This window comes from Cebus imitator, unplaced genomic scaffold (assembly GCF_001604975.1).
Source record: "Cebus imitator isolate Cc_AM_T3 unplaced genomic scaffold, Cebus_imitator-1.0 Scaffold11, whole genome shotgun sequence".
Lineage (NCBI taxonomy): Eukaryota > Metazoa > Chordata > Mammalia > Primates > Cebidae > Cebus > Cebus imitator.
Genome location: NW_016107326.1, coordinates 8692213 through 8708886, shown reverse-complemented (window position 1 = coordinate 8708886; position 16674 = coordinate 8692213). Strand labels below are relative to the sequence as shown.

Genomic DNA, 16674 nt, shown 5'->3' with positions numbered 1-16674 from the left:
TTCATTCATTTATTTTGAGATGGAGTTTTGCTCTTGTTGCCCAGGCTGAAGTGCAATGGCGCAATCTTGGCTCACCGCAACCTCCACTTCCCAGATTCAAAGGATTCTCCTGCCTCAGCCTCCCAAGTAGCTGAGATCACAGGCATGCACCACCACACCTGACTAATTTTGTATTTTTAATAGAGACGGGGGTATCTCTATGTTGGTCAGGCTGTTTTTGAACTCTCAACCTCAGATGATCCAGCTGCCTCAGCCTCCCAAAGTGATGGGATTACAGGCATGAGCCACTGTACCCGGCCTCTTTTTTTCATTTTTAAACTAATTTACAGAAACTTTGTGTAGGGAAAGTCATTCAACAAACCCATGGGAGGCGTGTCCATGAAGCTGAGCTGTGTCATTTCCGGTGCCTAAGCTGGCAGATTGTCGTAGGTGTGTTCTTTTTATTCCATATGTGTGCACTGTCCCTTGCAGATGAAAACCTTCTGGGTCTGTTTGGCCTTAGGGTCTGCTCCTGGTTGCCCTGTGCCAACAGGTGAGGCAGCTTTTAACAGCTGGTGATCAAATGGCAACATCTGGGCCAAGAGGGCTTTTGGGAGCTTTCTCAAAAGGACAAGCCATCGCCAAGCAAAACCCCCTCTTATACTGATAAAAGTTCTTCCCCCCCACCCCCCGGACAGTCTCACTGTTGCCTAGGCTAGAGTGCAGTAGCACAATCTCGGCTCATTGCAACCTCCGCCTCCTAGGTTCAAGTGATTCTCCTGCCTTAGCCTTCCGAGTAGCTGGGCCTACAGGTATGCGCCACCACGCCCGGCTAATTTTCGTATTTTTAGCAGAGGCAGGGCTTTGCCATGTCGGACAGGCTGGTCTCGAACTCCTGACCTCAGGTGATCCACCCGCCTTAGCCTCCCAAAGTGCTGGGATTACAGGCATGAGCTACTGCACTCTGCTGGTAAAAGTTCTTAAATAAAAATTACTTTCTATATAGAACAATGATTGGGTGGCAGGGTTACCCTCTGTATCTCTGTATTTTCTCAGTGGGAAGAAAGAGAGTTGGCCAACACAGGCAATCATGGGAAAGCAGTATTCATGGGAACTGACGGCTAGAATGTGATGGGCCCCCAACGTAGCCCCTTGGCTGCCTGGGCTCCTGGGAGACAGATGGAATTTCCCAGTAGGCAAAGATTACATTGAAGAAACCCCTGTTAGAGAAAAGACTTTGAAGAAAGCATCTGACTTCGTGGAGAAGTTGGTTGCCTTGGCCAAGTGCTGACCTCATTCATCCCTTCAGTGCCCTCTGCTCTAGAGTGATGGGGCTAAAGCCATGCCTCCTCACAGGGAGTTCTTGCCAAACTGGGCAGCAGCTGGCTGGGAAAGGCATAAGACCATGTGAACATAGATGTTAAGGCTATTTAAACAAGAACACAAAGTTCTAGCATTTTGCTTTTTGAAAGGATAGTAACTAGAAATTGCTAGTTAGGAGGCCAAAGAGATTTCTTTTTACAAGGTTAGGATAGAATGGGGCTAGGAAGTCTTAAGCTGTCTGTGGGTACCTTATAGGATTTTATTTTTGCAGAAATGGGCTCCTGGTTTATGCTTAGGCATTTTCAGCCATAAAATGGGCAGAGCATGCTGGCCTTCTCTCTGGGGAACCCTCAGCCTACCCCAGAATCAAGAAACAAGATCTCATGAGGCTTCTTGGCCACCACAGTATGCAGGTTGTCCTCCGTGTGTGGGGGTCTATATTCCCAGCCACACGGAGCAGCTGGACGCTTGCATTTGGCCAGAGTGCCATTCAAGCTTACCACCACTGTGATTTTCTTGCTGCTACAAAGGAGGGGTAGTCTATCCTCTCTTCCCCATATTCTGAGAGACTGTCCCTGGGTCATGCCAGAGCAGCTGATGCTGGCTCCCAGGATGGCAGAATAATGGCTTTGGAGGACGGCTACTACTGCATGGTGGTGCCATCAGCTCTCCCTGAGAAGTGCTTTCACAGCCAATCTGTAGCACTTGATGATTGACCCACTGTGAGCAGGATGTTAACTGTTCCTCTGTAAGTGCTCCTTCCCTGTGAGCACTCCCCAGGGGAAGATGCTGGCTGATCCTGGCTCTAGGAGTGGTGGTGGGCCGGGCCTATTTCACAGACACACTATAAATCCTAAAACCACCCATTTGAGTGGTCACCTGAAAACCTGAGTCAGGGCTGTAGTCTCTCACCCTGCTCTGATCTTCCACCCGTGTATTTTTCACCTTCTTCTTGCTCTCCTTGGTCGTCCTCCCAGTGGGAATCAGATATATACTGATGCTTCCCATTTGGCTTTGACAGTGGTTTCCAGGAATCCTTACAGAGTTCTAATTGTGTGTGGGAAGAGAGCGTGGGCCTGGGCCTGCGGGGAGAGATTGTTACCAGAGGGGAAAGGATAAGCTGCGTTTCGGGAGTGTTTTCTTTGAAATGAAGGTAAACTCAAAGTGTGTGTTTGAAATACATATCAACAAAGCTATGCTTTAGTTGGTAGTATTTAAACTGATCATAAGAGCTTCAGAAGAAACCCTCAAAAATTAATCTGGAGAAGAAAAGTATAAATGGTGCAGTTGTACCTGTCCTCAGCTGTGTGCTTGTAGCCCTTGTGGCATGTGGGAGAACATGAGCAAAGGCTCCCACATGCTGTGTGGGCCCTGCAGACAGTGCTATCAGAGCGGTTGGAGAAGGCTTTAGAGACACTGCAACCAGTGGAGCATGTGTTTGGGGTAGGGACAGTATGTGTGTTCTTTGGAAAACTACTTTTTAGTAGAAGCAGTATCCAGATTGTGTTCTTTGTACTATATATTGAGCAAATGCTAAAATATGATGGACTTGTCATATACAGCTGAGGTTTATGAAATGTGTCATCTGAATGACTGTGAAACTTACAAATGATGTTTGCTGTATAATCTTTCAGGAAATAAAAAAGTTCATTAAGGGGGTCTCTGAGAAGATCAAGAAAACCAGAGATAAATATGGCATCAATGATAACGGCACAACAGAGGTAATATCCCTCCAAGATGCATTAGAACCCCAAGCTGTTTGCAGGTGCCTCCGGCCCTTAACTCTGTGCTTGGCTTGTGTTCTTCCAGCCCCGCGTGCTGTACCAGCTGGACCGCATCACCCCCACCCAAGTAGAAAAGTTTCTGGAAACCTGCAGGGACAAGTACATGAGGTAATGATGCTGTTGTCTTGGACTGACGGTCATCCACGTAGGTCTCACGTATCCCTCCTGTTTCCCCATAGGTACAAAACCCTGCACCAGTGCACTTGTTAACTGCCGGTATTTGATCAGATTCTGTCACATTTTCTCTAGGGAGTCTGATGAATTGCTAGGCTGAGTACTCCAAGATATGGAAATAATTGCAAGGAAATTTCTTAATGTCTTCTCCCCATGGGGAAACTGCTGATGAGTATGGCAGATGCCAGCTGCTCTGTTCGCCATCGGTACCATTGGTTAGCAGACCACTTAGATCTTCTGCATCCGTAGGCACGCAGAATTGAGTTGCACTGCTGCCCCCTCTGTGAGCATTACTTTCCCCTGTCTGCACCTATTTCTGGTCTATACCAGGCTCTTCCTCTGTCACAAGCATACCCTGGCCTATTGCCAATTCCTTCCTGACCCTAATAGCATCTGTATTCTCTGTTGAAAGTGATAACCAGAAGCCTCTCCCCAGCAGTTTTACTGGACTTTTCTTTGTCATCCTGTATTCTTATCCATACCCTTGCCTTCTAGGGCACAGATGGAGCCAGGTTCTGCAGTGGGCGCACTGTGTGCCCAGAGCATTGGTGAGCCAGGCACCCAGATGACCCTGAAGACTTTCCACTTTGCAGGCGTGGCCTCCATGAACATCACCCTGGGCGTCCCTCGGATTAAAGAGATCATCAATGCTTCCAAGGCCATCAGGTGCCTGCTTCCTTTTCCCTCCTGTTGCACACATGCCTGTCCTGTTTCTTGAGAAGCAGTGATCCTTGTGTCACATGCATATGTGTGATATTCTCATAGGACAGTGTCTCAAACTCTGAGTGGCATGCTTGCTGTGTTAGTCATATTCTGGTTTTTAAAAAAGCCACTCAAGAAAAAGTCTAAACTGGATACATTCAAAATAGAAGCAATGGTTTTCTATGGCTACAAATAACATGAAAGAGACAAAATGTTAAAAACGACTAGAAAAATTGGCGCAATGTGTCAGTGGAGATTTCATCCTTTTGATGTCATTATTCCAGCCTACTAGGCCTGACTGAAGTGTCTGCCACGTGGCCTGTGGTCATATTCTGTGATTCCTGGTGATTTCATGATGGGATTTTTAGTTGATCTAAGGCTAGAAGAAGTAGAAATGTATTACAATGCCTTTGATGACAGAAATCATGATGACCTAATTTTTTTAAAATGACAATACATAGCATTAAATGAAAGATAGCCATACTTGGTTGCAGAACCACAACTGTAGATATCCAGGGTGTTAGGAGCTCTGCCTGCCGCTTCTGGGCTGGTCAGTTTAGTCCCAAGAATGTATATTCTGGGGATCCTGTCCAGAACGGTGAGGACAGAAGCCGATGGCCAGTGATCAGAGGAGCTGGAGGTGTTCCTGGAGAAGCAGTGTTGGGAGATAGGAGGGATGAAGGAAATTTTAGTATACAAAAGGTCACTTTATAGGCCAAGCATCGTGGTTCATGCCTGTAATCCCAGCACTTGGACAGGCCAAGGCTGGAGCATCACTTTAGCCCAGGAGTTCGCGACCAGCCCAGGCAACGTTGGAAGACCCCAAGTCTACAGAAAATTTAAACATTAAATTAGCCAGGCATGGTGGTGCACACCTGTGGTTCCAGCTATTTGAGAGGCTGAGGCAGGAGGATCAATTGAGCCCAGGTGGTAAAGGCCGCGGTGAGCTGTGATCCTGTCGCTGCACTCCAGCCTGAAACAGAGCGAGATCCCTTTCAAAAAAAAAAAAAAAAAATCTGGGTGGTCAGTTTACACAGCGAACGGAACTAAAATAACTGCTGGTTATGATTGTTAGGACCAAAGAAAAACAGGTAGGATTCACTTTCTTTTTCTTTTGAGACAGAGTCTCTGTTGCCCAGACTGGGGTGCAGTAGTGTAATCTCGGCTCACTGCAACCTCTTCCTCCTGGGTTCAAGCGATTCTCCTACCCCAGCCTCCTGAGTAGCTGGGACTACAGGCGCACACCACTACACCTGGCTAATGTTTGTGTTTTTGGTAGAGATGGGTTTCGCCATGTTAGCAAGGCTGGTCTCAAACTCTTGGCCTCAGGCTATCTGCCCCCCTTGGTCTCCAAAGTGCTGGGATTACAGGTGTGAGCCACTGCGCTCGCCCAAGGTTCACTTTCTAAGGAAGAATTTTCAAGGCCGGGCGCGGTGGCTCAAGCCTGTAATCCCAGCACTTTGGGAGGCCGAGGCGGGTGGATCACAAGGTCAAGAGATCAAGACCATCCTGGTCAACATGGTGAAACCCCGTCTCTACTAAAAATACAAAACATTAGCTGGGCATGGTGGCGCGTGCCTGTAATCCCAGCTACTCAGGAGGCTGAGGCAGGAGAATTGCCTGAACCCAGGAGGCGGAGGTTGCGGTGAGCCGAGATCGCGCCATTGCACTCCAGCCTGGGTAACAAGAGTGAAACTCCGTCTCAAAAAAAAAAAAAAAAAAAAAGGAAGAATTTTCTGAAAATCTTTTTGTTCACTTATGGAGTAGATTGCCTGGGGACCATTAAAAATAGTAAGTGTAAATGAGAATGTATGTGAACCCCTTAGCATACCTGAGAGTAAATGCTCAGTAAACTGTGGTTACTAGTAACATTATGATTCTAAATGGCACTTGGGTTTAACAAAGCAGTGGTCTTCAGACAGGCTTTTCCCTTGTGATAGCATCATTTTTCCTTTGCTTCTCAACAGCACTCCAATCATCACAGCACAGCTAGACAAGGATGACGACGCGGATTATGCTCGCCTCGTGAAAGGAAGAATTGAGAAAACCCTCTTGGGAGAGGTAAGAAGAAATCCCTATTGATAACAAGAAAACTAGCTCAGCAATATGGCAAGGAAGTGTAAAAATCAGCTGCAATGGGCCGGGCGCGGTGGCTCATGCCTGTAATCCCAGCACTGTGGGAGGCCGAGGCGGGTGGATCACGAGGTCAAGAGATCGAGACCATCCTGGTCAACATGGTGAAACCCCGTCTCTACTAAAAATACAAAAAATCAGCTGGGCATGGTGGTGCGTACCTGTAATCCCAGCTACTCAGGAGGCTGAGGCAGGAGAATTGCCTGAACCCAGGAGGCGGAGGTTGTGGTGAGCCGGGATCGCGCCATTGCGCTCCAGCCAGGGTAACGAGCGAAAGTCCGTCTCAAAAAAAAAAAAAAAAAAATCAGCTGCAATGGATTGACCAGTCTGTGGCGTCCACGTTATTCCAGCTCTTCAAAAAAAGCAAGCCGTCGCATGCTCTTAGGAAAGGGGAAAGTGGCTGATGAACACTTTGATCTTTTAACACTCCAGATTTCCGAGTATATTGAAGAAGTGTTTCTTCCTGATGACTGCTTTATTCTCGTCAAGCTCTCCCTGGAACGGATTAGACTTCTGAGACTGGAAGTGAGTCACATAATTAAATGTAGAGAGGAAGTCATCCTGTTAGTCCCAAGATAGGTACCGATAAACTAGGGCAAGAGCTAAGCAAGACAGAGGAAGCATTGCAGAAGCTTCTGTTTGGTTTCTGGTTTCTTTAATTCTGTTGTTCCCTCACATTTTCTTGTTCTAAACCTGACTTTGATACAAATATAGCCATCTAAAGACTCACAGAAAATCAGCTGAAATTTTGTGCAGACCACAATACCAGTTCACTGTGACATGGTATTATGATAAGTGATCTTGTTGCTCCTCTTCCCAGTGTCTGGAAGGACCCTAGGGTTGGCTGTGTCTTACTTACCTGTGGGTCCTCAGTGCCCACCATGGCAACTAGCCTAAGAGTTTCAGTAAATGCTTTTAGATGGGGAGATTAACCTGGCTTCTTAAACTGGCATTCGTGGGAAATAGGTAATAGTTGACAGATGATCATCAGCCTTTCTCACAAACAGACTGACATGGGGTGCAAAATGAGTAACTTCCTGACACCATCTCGTAGCCCTTAAAACAGTCTGTAGCCCGTTCTCTCATGCACCAAGTTCGTATGTTACCCATATGACACTTGACTCTGAAGTGCAGCAACCTACTCTCCAGTCTGGGGATTTCTCTAGCCTCCTTCTTGCTGCCTGCCTTGTGGCTGTTTTGCAGAAGACCTGAGTTGTATCCAGGACTGTCGCACATGAACCATTGTGGAAATGTCGGGTGAAGGGGAGGCCCCACAGAAGTTTTTAAATCAGCCTGGCCTCCAACCCCCAGCCTCCCTAGAGCTTCCCACAGAGGCTGCTGCGTGTGTTGCCATGAACTGAGCATAAATTTTCCAGGGCAAATATTTTGTTGTGGGTGAACAAAATCTCTTTTTATGAATAAAGCACAGATAATATACACATACAGTACATAAAACAGATAGGCAGTATATCTATGGCATTAATTTCATGGTAGGGGGCAGCTTAGAACAAACCTGACTAAAGGACTTCTTAGAGGAGCAATAATGAAAGAAGATGAAAAACACTCGAAGCCTCCAAACCTCTGTCAGTAACACCTACGCCCGGCCACGTTGCAGGTGAACGCTGAGACAGTGCGCTATTCCATCTGCACTTCCAAGCTCCGCGTGAAGCCCGGTGACGTGGCTGTTCACGGTGAGGCTGTGGTGTGTGTCACCCCCAGAGAGAACAGCAAGAGCTCCATGTACTATGTGCTGCAGTTCCTGAAAGAGGATCTCCCCAAGGTAAAACAGAAGCTGCTTCTCCTGGAGACCCAGCGTCTTCCTGTGGTGTGACACCCAGGGCTGGGACCTAAGGGCTTTGTCACTTAGTCCCATTTCTTCATTTCTTCTTCGCCTTATCCCCAAGGAGCTAGTCTGTTAGATTCCTCTCTGCTCTGTCAACAAACTGATGTTAGGATGAGGTGCAGTCCCTTGAACTTCTTCTATTCTCCCATCCCCCTAAAACTAGCTCTAATGTGTCTCAGATGACCACTGCTGACAGCTGGGCTGATCAAGGTGACCAGCCCAGGGCATGGCTCACCCCGTCCTCACAGCCGTCTCTGCCTCTGAATCCAGGTGGTGGTGCAGGGCATTCCAGAGGTGTCCAGAGCTGTCATCCACATTGATGAGCAGAGTGGAAAGGAGAAGTACAAGCTTCTGGTGGAAGGTGATAACCTACGGGCGGTCATGGCCACGCACGGTGTGAAGGGCACCCGAACCACCTCCAATAACACCTATGAGGTACCGCTCAGCCCTTGGGGTTGCCTTAGGGTTAGGCTGTCTGCCCTGTGCCATCTGCAGGCCTTCCACTGGTTCCCACCGTACTTCTCTGACCATCCCATTTGCCCCGGGTCTACAACTAAAAACTGTCCAGCAATCCATTTCTGGAAAATGGCACAGGGTTTGCTTAGAACCTGCAGGGCAGAGTAGGAAGTGGAGAGAATTTGCAGTGGCCTCCCAGAAGGAGCTGCTTCTGTTCATTCCTGGCTCTCTGTAGGTGGAGAAAACTCTGGGCATCGAGGCCGCCCGGACAACGATCATCAATGAAATCCAGTACACCATGGTGAACCACGGCATGAGCATTGACAGGAGACACGTGATGCTGCTCTCTGACCTCATGACCTACAAGGTGTGTGGGCAGGAGGCCCTCGGGTGCCTGGGTGTCCTGAAACTCACTCTTAGGAGAGGAAACCTATGGAGTTTCTAAGACATGTAAAATATGCTGCTGTGAGGATCATCACAGCAGTTCACCATTAAGATGTGAACATTGCTCAAAAACCGAAGTATGTGCTGCCCAGGCTGGGTGTCCTGGTCAAACCCCAATATGAGAATTACAACCTCATGACAAACTCACACCCAGTCAGCGAGTGAAGAGAGCTGAAACTTGGTTCCATTTTCATCCTGAATGTCATCCTAAAGCAAATTTAGCCGTTGCCAAAGTCCAGAGAGTCCCGTGGCAAGTTGAGATGTTTATTTCTTATTAAACCCATCCATCTCCTATAGCCATTCCCAGGAAAGAAGTTAACATGACCTGAAGTTGATTGGTTGTTTTGATTTTATTTCTCTCTCTCTTTTCCAAAAAAAACATATTTCCCTCTAGCTGTGCCTTAGGGCAGCATGTTTTCATAAGGCTTCCCTAGACAAGTCAATAGTGTATTACAGGATATTTAGAAACTAAGAGAGGGAAATGGCCCATTTCCTACCACCCTGAGGCTGTGAGTTTGAAGTCTTCCTTGAAGTCCTGCATCTATTCTGGCACAAGGTGGTGTGGGGGGACTTCTTTGAAGTCCATGTGCATCTGTTACTTTAGTTGCAGCAAACAGTGTGCATGCAGTTTTTGTTCTGACTTTGTTTAACATCACAAGTATTTTCCACCTTGTTTCATGGTGTTAATAAGTATACTTTTTAAATTATGGCACAGTATTCCTTTGAATAGAATTACCTAAATTTAATTAATTCTCTTCATACTTGAGATTTTTAAATTCTTTTCATTTTCAGTGATTTGAGCCATAAGAACCCTCTTCAGAAGCACTCCCCTTTTTCAAAGTTAGTTTCTGGATTCTAGTTCTCAGTTGTTTATTCTTTGTTCTGATGGTATCTGGATGCAAGTGTAAGGCTCCATGTTGCCAATGACTGACCACCTCAGTGGGACACAGAGGGCAGACATAGCTCCTCCGAGCCTTTCACACCGGAGGTTGGGCTGAGGTTGGGACTTGGCGGATTTTTGTTGATTTTATTGAAGGTGCACCGTGCTTTGGTTTTTCGCTTTTGCCAGTGGTGTGAGTACCACCGTGACTCTTTTTCCCTTGATGCAGGGTGAAGTCCTGGGCATCACTAGGTTTGGCCTGGCCAAGATGAAGGAGAGTGTGCTGATGCTGGCCTCCTTTGAGAAGACAGCTGACCATCTCTTTGATGCTGCCTACTTCGGGCAGAAGGACTCCGTGTGTGGTAGGTTTGATGTTTCTATGAGCAGCATCAAAGGCCTTTACCATTTACAACTTAGACTGTGGCTGGGTTTCTAAGGGAATGAACAAAACTGAGTGGCAGAGCATTTATTTTTTGAAGCATAATGTCACAGATCATGGAATTGGAACGGCTGGATCTTTTATCTCCAAAGCCTGACTGACTGTAGCATCCTGCATCCCATTAAATCTGTTGGAAGGCCTCCCTCTGTCAGCACAGATGGTTTTTGGTCCAGGAAGAAAAGAGCAAGACCCTGGGCATGTAAGAATTTTTCTAGCCCTTGACTTTGTAGTCAGCCACACTGATCCTGACCCCTCTGTGTGACACCAGGGCTGACAGAAGGGGGTAGTGGCTGGGCGGCACTGAGCAGAGCAGAGTGTCTTGCTGTCCTAGATTCCTTCGGAGGTGGTCATTGATGCCTGCTGAGCGCCCATGCCAGGCACCCTATGTGCTAAGTATCTCAACCCACCCATAGAGTGTGGATATTAAGCCCTTTCACAAGTCGGAAGGCAAAGGTGACCTCACTTGCTGTCAAGACCAGCAGAGCCTTGCTCTATGCCATGCCTCATCCCCCCACGACTCCCACCCACAAAGCATGGCTCTGATGGGGCAGTGCTGGTCTGGGTGAGAGGGAGCACGAGGGGAATTCTCCCCAGTGTCCGGCTTCCCTGCCTCTTCCATGAGGCCAGCACTGGCTGCTGGGCTTTGCTCAAGCATTTCTGATTCCACAGCAAGACCCTACAGGCCTGGGGTGGGAGCTGGTGAGGGGCTGGGGTTCACGAGGGCCAGCACCCTGCCCCGGGGCACACACCAGTCAGGTCCAAGCAGGGATTCCAAGGCTGGTTGCCGTTTGCAGGCCAGAGCTCTGCTTCCCAGTAGCCCTTTGTTCTCTCATCTCCTGCTATTGTACAGATTGGCCTCAGTAGAGTGTACAACTGTTTTTTGCCTCTAAGATTACCTCCTCCTCTTTTCAAAAGGGACGTGGAATTTTTTTTTTTCTTTTTAGAGAGATGGGGTTTCACCATGTTGGTCAGGCAGGTCTCAAACTCTTGACCTTGTGATCTGCCCACTTAAGCCTCCCAAAGTGCTACAGGCATGAGCCACAACGCCCGGCCACATTTTTTTTTTTATTGCATTCAGGTTTTGGGGTACATGTGAAGAACATGCAAGATTGTTGCATAAGTACACACATGGCAGTGTGATTTGCTGCCTTCCTCCCCTTCACCTATATCTGGCATTTCTCCCCATGTTATCCCTCCCCAACTCCCCACCCCCCACTGTCCCTCCCCTATTTCCCCCTGACAGACCCCAGTGTGTGATGCTCCCCTCGCTGGGTCCATGTGTTCTCACTGTTCAACACCCGCCTATGAGTGAGAACATGTGGTGTTTGATTTTCTGTTCTTGTGTCAGTTTGCTGAGAATGATGGTTTCCAGGTTCATCCATGTCCCTACAAAGGACATGAACTCATCGTTTTTGATGGCTGCATAGTATTCCATGGTGTATATGTGCCATATTTTCCCTGTCCAGTCTATCATCGATGGGCATTTGGGTTGGTTCCAAGTCTTTGCTATTGTAAACTGTGCTGCAATGAACATTCGTGTGCACGTGTCCTTATAGTAGAACGATTTATAATCCTTTGGATATATACCTAGTAATGGGATTGCTGGGTCAAATGGAATTTCTGTTTCTAGGTCCTTGAGGAATCGCCACACTGTCTTCCACAATGGTTGAACTAATTTACACTCCCACCAACAGTGTAAAAGTGTTCCTATTTCCCCACATCCTCTCCAGCATCTGTTGGCTCCACATTTTTTAATGATCGCCATTCTCACTGGCATGAGATGCTATCTCAATGTAGTTTTGATTTGCATTTCTCTAATGGCCAGTGATGATGGGCAATTTTTCATATGTTTGTTGGCCTCATATATGTCTTCTTTTGTAAAGTATCTGTTCAGATCCTTCACCCACTTTTGAATGGGCTTGTTTGTTTTTTTCTTGTAAATCTGTTTTAGTTCTTTGTAGATTCTGGATATTAACCCTTTGTCAGATGGGTAACCTGCAAAAATTTTTTCCCATTCTGTTGGCTGCTGATTCACTCTAATGACTGTTTCTTTTGCTGTGCAGAAGCTGTGGAGTTTGATTAGGTCCCATTTGTCTATTTTGGCTTTTGTTGTCAATGGTTTTGGTGTTTTGGTCATGAAGTCCTTGCCTATGCCTATGTCCTGAATGGTTTTGCCTAGATTTTCTTCTAGGGTTTTTATGGTGTTAGGTCTTATGTTTAAGTCTTTAATCCATCTGGAGTTAATTTTATTGTAACGTGTCAGGAAGGAGTCCAGTTTCTGCTTTCTGCACATGGCTAGCCAGTTTTCCCAATACCATTTATTAAACAGGGAATCCTTTCCCCATTGCTTGTTTTTGTCACGTTTGTCAAAGATCAGACGGTTGTAGATGTGTGGTGTTGCCTCCAAGGCCTCTGTTCTGTTCCATTGGTCTATATCTCTGTTTTGGTACCGGTACCATGCTATTTTGATTACTGTAGCCTTGTAGTATAGTTTGAAGTCAGGTAGTGTGATGCCTCCAGCCTTTTTCTTTTTGCTTAGAATTGGCATGGCTATGTGGGCTCTCTTTTGGTTCCATATGAAGTTTAAGGTGGTTTTTTTTCCAGTTCTGTGAAGAAGGTAGCTTGATGGGGATAGCGTTGTATCTGTAAATTACTTTGGGCAGTATGGCCATTTTCACGATACTGATTCTTCCTAACCATGAACATGGAATATTTCTCCATCTGTTTGTGTCCTCTCTTATTTCGTTGAGCAGTGGTTTGCCGGCCACACAATTCTTTAAGATAGAGGTCAGAGCCAGGCATGGTGGTACTACTGTCTGTCGTCCCAGCTACTCGGGAGGCTGAGGCAGGATGATCGCTTGAGCCCAGGAATTTGAGGCCAGCCTGGGCAACGTAATGAGACCTCATGTCTATTTAAATTTTTTTAAAAAAAACAAGCGTGAAGGGAAAGAAACAGAAGCAGCGATTAGAGTGGGGCAAGAGGGAGGGACCCGGAAGACTGGAATAAGGCCCGAGGCCAAGAGAAGAGCCAGCCTGCCTAACAACAGTCCTGACACCTGGAAACTGGGCCTTTGCTACAGCTCTATAGCCCCACACACCGCCACCTTCCTCCACCACCTCCACTTGCTTGCTTGTTGTAGACTCAAGCCTGATGCCAAGTTGACATAGGGCTTGGAGAAAGAATCTACACCATCTCCTTACTCCTGTAACTCTATAGGAGCCCTGCCTTCTGAGGGTTTCTCATCAGGGCTCAGATGCTCTTAAGCATGGCCTAGCCCCTTCCCCTGAGCACAGCTAACAGCTGCCTGCTGCTATTTCCAAGGAGATTGTATTATACTCACTGCTGTCCCAGTTGTTTGCTTTTCTTGTAGGCTGTAAGTTAAGGAAGCACTGGTTGGCAAACTTAGAATTTCCTGAGCATCCGTCAGTATTCTTGCTAAGCTGTGTTCTTAAAGGCAGGGCCCTCCCAGGGTGCTTTTGGCTCAGGTGGGAGAGGAGAACTGGTGGAGCTGACTCTGTCTCCAACAAGCTCCTGGGCTGTTGAGCAGGCACTGCCGTTCCCTGAAAGTGCAGAATCCCCCCACCTGCATTCCACAGCCACCTCCCTTTTCTAGATCAGAAGGAAAGGGATTTGGTGAAGTTCAACCAGTTGATGTGGAGTGGCGCTGGGACTCACATCCTAATTTTCTGATACTTAAGCCAACAGTCTTTCTTCCTCAAAACTACCTTGTGTTTAGAGGCTCTCTGATGTTCATTCTGGTTTGTTTCAGGGGTGTCTGAGTGCATCATCATGGGAATTCCAATGAACATTGGAACCGGGCTCTTCAAGCTGCTCCACAAGGCCAACAGGGACCCTAACCCTCCCCAGAGGCCTCTGATCTTCGACACAAATGAATTCCACATCCCGCTTGTCACATAATGCAAGGCAGGAGGGGATAGTGCCTGGCCTTGACTCCTTGTCCTGTCTGCAGCTGATGTGAAGAGTTTTGTGCTCCCTGGGACGGAGGTCCTGATGTCCCCACCTGTGCCAGCAATCAGAGAAGTCCCCTTGGCATCCCCAGGAGAGGCTCCTCCTCTGATAGGGCGCAGCTCACACCAGTGACCCTGACTGTGCCACACTGCTTGGGAGAGCTGAGGGTTTTATTGTTTGTTTGCTTGAAACTCAATCTATGGATGGCCCCACAGCTCCTGCACACCCTGCCTCCCTGGACTTAAGAGAAGGCCCAGCCCGGTGTCATGGCCCATCCTAGCTCTCTGCATACATCCATTGGCTCCCCTTGGTGTCTTCACACCTGATGTTGAGCCAGGCCTGAACCCCACACAGGCCAGGGCGCATTTGTGGATTTTCCATTCCTCGGTTATGCTGGAATCTCTCAATGTGACATACTCATGTAAATATTGTTACTATTATTTATTTGCTCCATTTGAGGGATTTAGAATTTCTGTTATTTTAGTTTTATTTTTGAAACCAAACGTCTATAGAAACCAAGAAAGCCAGCATGTAAGCATCACTGGAAAAACTGGTTTAAGCAAATAGAGCCGTCCGGGATTTATAACTGAGCTGCAACTGTCGCGAGGCCCAGGCGGCTCTGTTACATCTTCTCTCGATGCCCCTGGCTACCCTGTTTTCGTCTACCTCAGACCCCCATCCTGGGGCTGTATCCTGTGACAAGAGCCAGACCCATTCTCCATGGCCTAGGGAAGCCTCACTGGAGTTTGGGCCTGCTGAGATGGGGATGAGATGGCTTTTTATAGAATTACACTTGTGCTATTTGAATCGTCTCTAACTGATTTCTAAAGTTCTGAGTTGATGCTCTTAATGTACCTGGGGTAGCCATTGGTTCTTGGATCTATGTTAGAATGAGTGCTTTCCCTCCCTACTGATGTGATTGTACATTAGGAATTCTTGACCTGAGTGGTTTTGGCCAGTGGTTGGGTTTAAAATTCTATTAAAATTTGTAGTTTGGGCTGGGTGCAGTAGCTCACATCTGTAATCCCAGCACTTAGGGAGGCCAAGGAGGGTGGATTGCTTGAGCCCAGGAACTGAAGAGCAGCCTGGCAACATGGCGAAACCCTTCTCTACAAAGAATATAAAAATTAGCCAGGCATGGTGGCACATGCCTGTAGTCCCAGCTACTGGGGAGGCTGAGGTGGAAGGCTCACTTGAGCCTGGGAGGTGGAGATTGTAGTGAGCCAAGATCATGCCACTACACTCCAGCCTGGGCAACAAAGCAAGACCTTGTCTCAAAAAAAAATTAAGCCTAAAAAAAATTAGCTTTTATAAAAAATTATAGTTTGACCGTATGATTTCCTGCATCTACAAGGTAGACCTATTAGCTTCTCTCGGGGTCTCAGTGATATGAAAAAATGCCGTTTTTCTTAATGTTTAACCCCCCTTTATCTTTGAGTTGAGCTAGAGCCTGGTTTGTGTCAAAGGATTAAGTTTGTTAATGAACACTAATTCAGGGCTTCTACTTGAGACCCCACCAAGATCACTGCTTCTCATGTAACCTGGGAAGAGTCATAAAGGGGTGCCCCCACCCCAGTTGCCTTCCTGGAAGTGTGCCTGGGAAGTAAGCTGTAGGCCTGATCCAAGCCAAAACCACTGGGATATGTGCAGAGGCCAGAGGAGGGGGGAATTGGGTCATGACAGGGAACACCGGCACCTGTTTTCTTCTGCGGATGACGCACACTTTAAATGGAAGAGAGGTTGTGGCCGTAACTTGTGGCTGGGAATAATAAAGATGGCACCACCAAAGAGCCTCATCCTGCTTGAGCGAGTACTCAGTTGGGTGCTGCAGAGTCTAAAGTATGTGTGAGACGTGTGTGATTGTGTTGGGTGCAGATCAGCGTGTAGCACTTGGGAACAAGGCAGACCTTGGAGCAGAATGATTATGTGAAGGATCACTTCACCCATGGGAAGTCATACATCCTGGGGGTGCTGGTCCTCCTTCTGGAACTGCCAGCCTTGCTAGGACTATCAATATCAGCAGCATTGCCTGGTAAACCCTACTGTCTCTGCTCCCCACTGTGTCCCATGACTGGTGTTAAAATTCTCCCTACTGTGATCATCTGCCCTGCACTGGCATTGGGCTTTATGCCAGCACAGAGCTCAAAGGCCAGGAAGCAGCACATCCTCAAGCGTGAGAGCTCAGTCAAAGGGTTACATTTGACTCTCCACACCTGTTTGGAAGAAATAATAGGCTGGGCACAATGGCTCATGCCTGTAATCCCAGCACTTTGGGAGGCCGAGGCAGGTGGATCACGAGGTCAGGAATTCAATACCAACCTGGCCAAGATGGTGAAACCCCGTCTCTACTAAAAATACAAAAAAATTAGCCAGGCATGGTGGCAGGGGCCTGTAATCTCAGCTATTCGGGAGGCTGAAGCAGAGAATTGCTTGAACCCAGGAGGCAGAGGTTGCAGTGAGCCAAGACTGCACCACTGCACTCTAGCCTGGGCAATAGAGCGAGACTCTGCCTCAAAAAAAAACTATAAAATTTACTATATTAAAATT

General features: G+C 47.4%; 1 protein-coding gene across 1 annotated transcript in view; it reads left to right on the top strand.

Moving 5' to 3' along the window:
• POLR3A (RNA polymerase III subunit A) overlaps positions 1–15917 on the top strand; it is a 55624-nt gene extending 39707 nt beyond the window's left edge. The window contains exons 21-31 of the mRNA XM_017548976.2: positions 2680–2745; positions 2892–3023; positions 3112–3194; positions 3756–3926; positions 5930–6023; positions 6528–6620; positions 7711–7875; positions 8209–8373; positions 8630–8761; positions 9948–10080; positions 13928–15917. Coding sequence (XP_017404465.1) covers positions 2680–2745; positions 2892–3023; positions 3112–3194; positions 3756–3926; positions 5930–6023; positions 6528–6620; positions 7711–7875; positions 8209–8373; positions 8630–8761; positions 9948–10080; positions 13928–14076 — 1383 coding nt within the window. The 3' untranslated portion in view covers positions 14077–15917. The remainder of the gene's footprint in view (positions 1–2679; positions 2746–2891; positions 3024–3111; positions 3195–3755; positions 3927–5929; positions 6024–6527; positions 6621–7710; positions 7876–8208; positions 8374–8629; positions 8762–9947; positions 10081–13927) is intronic.
• The last annotated feature ends 757 nt before the right edge of the window (positions 15918–16674 follow it).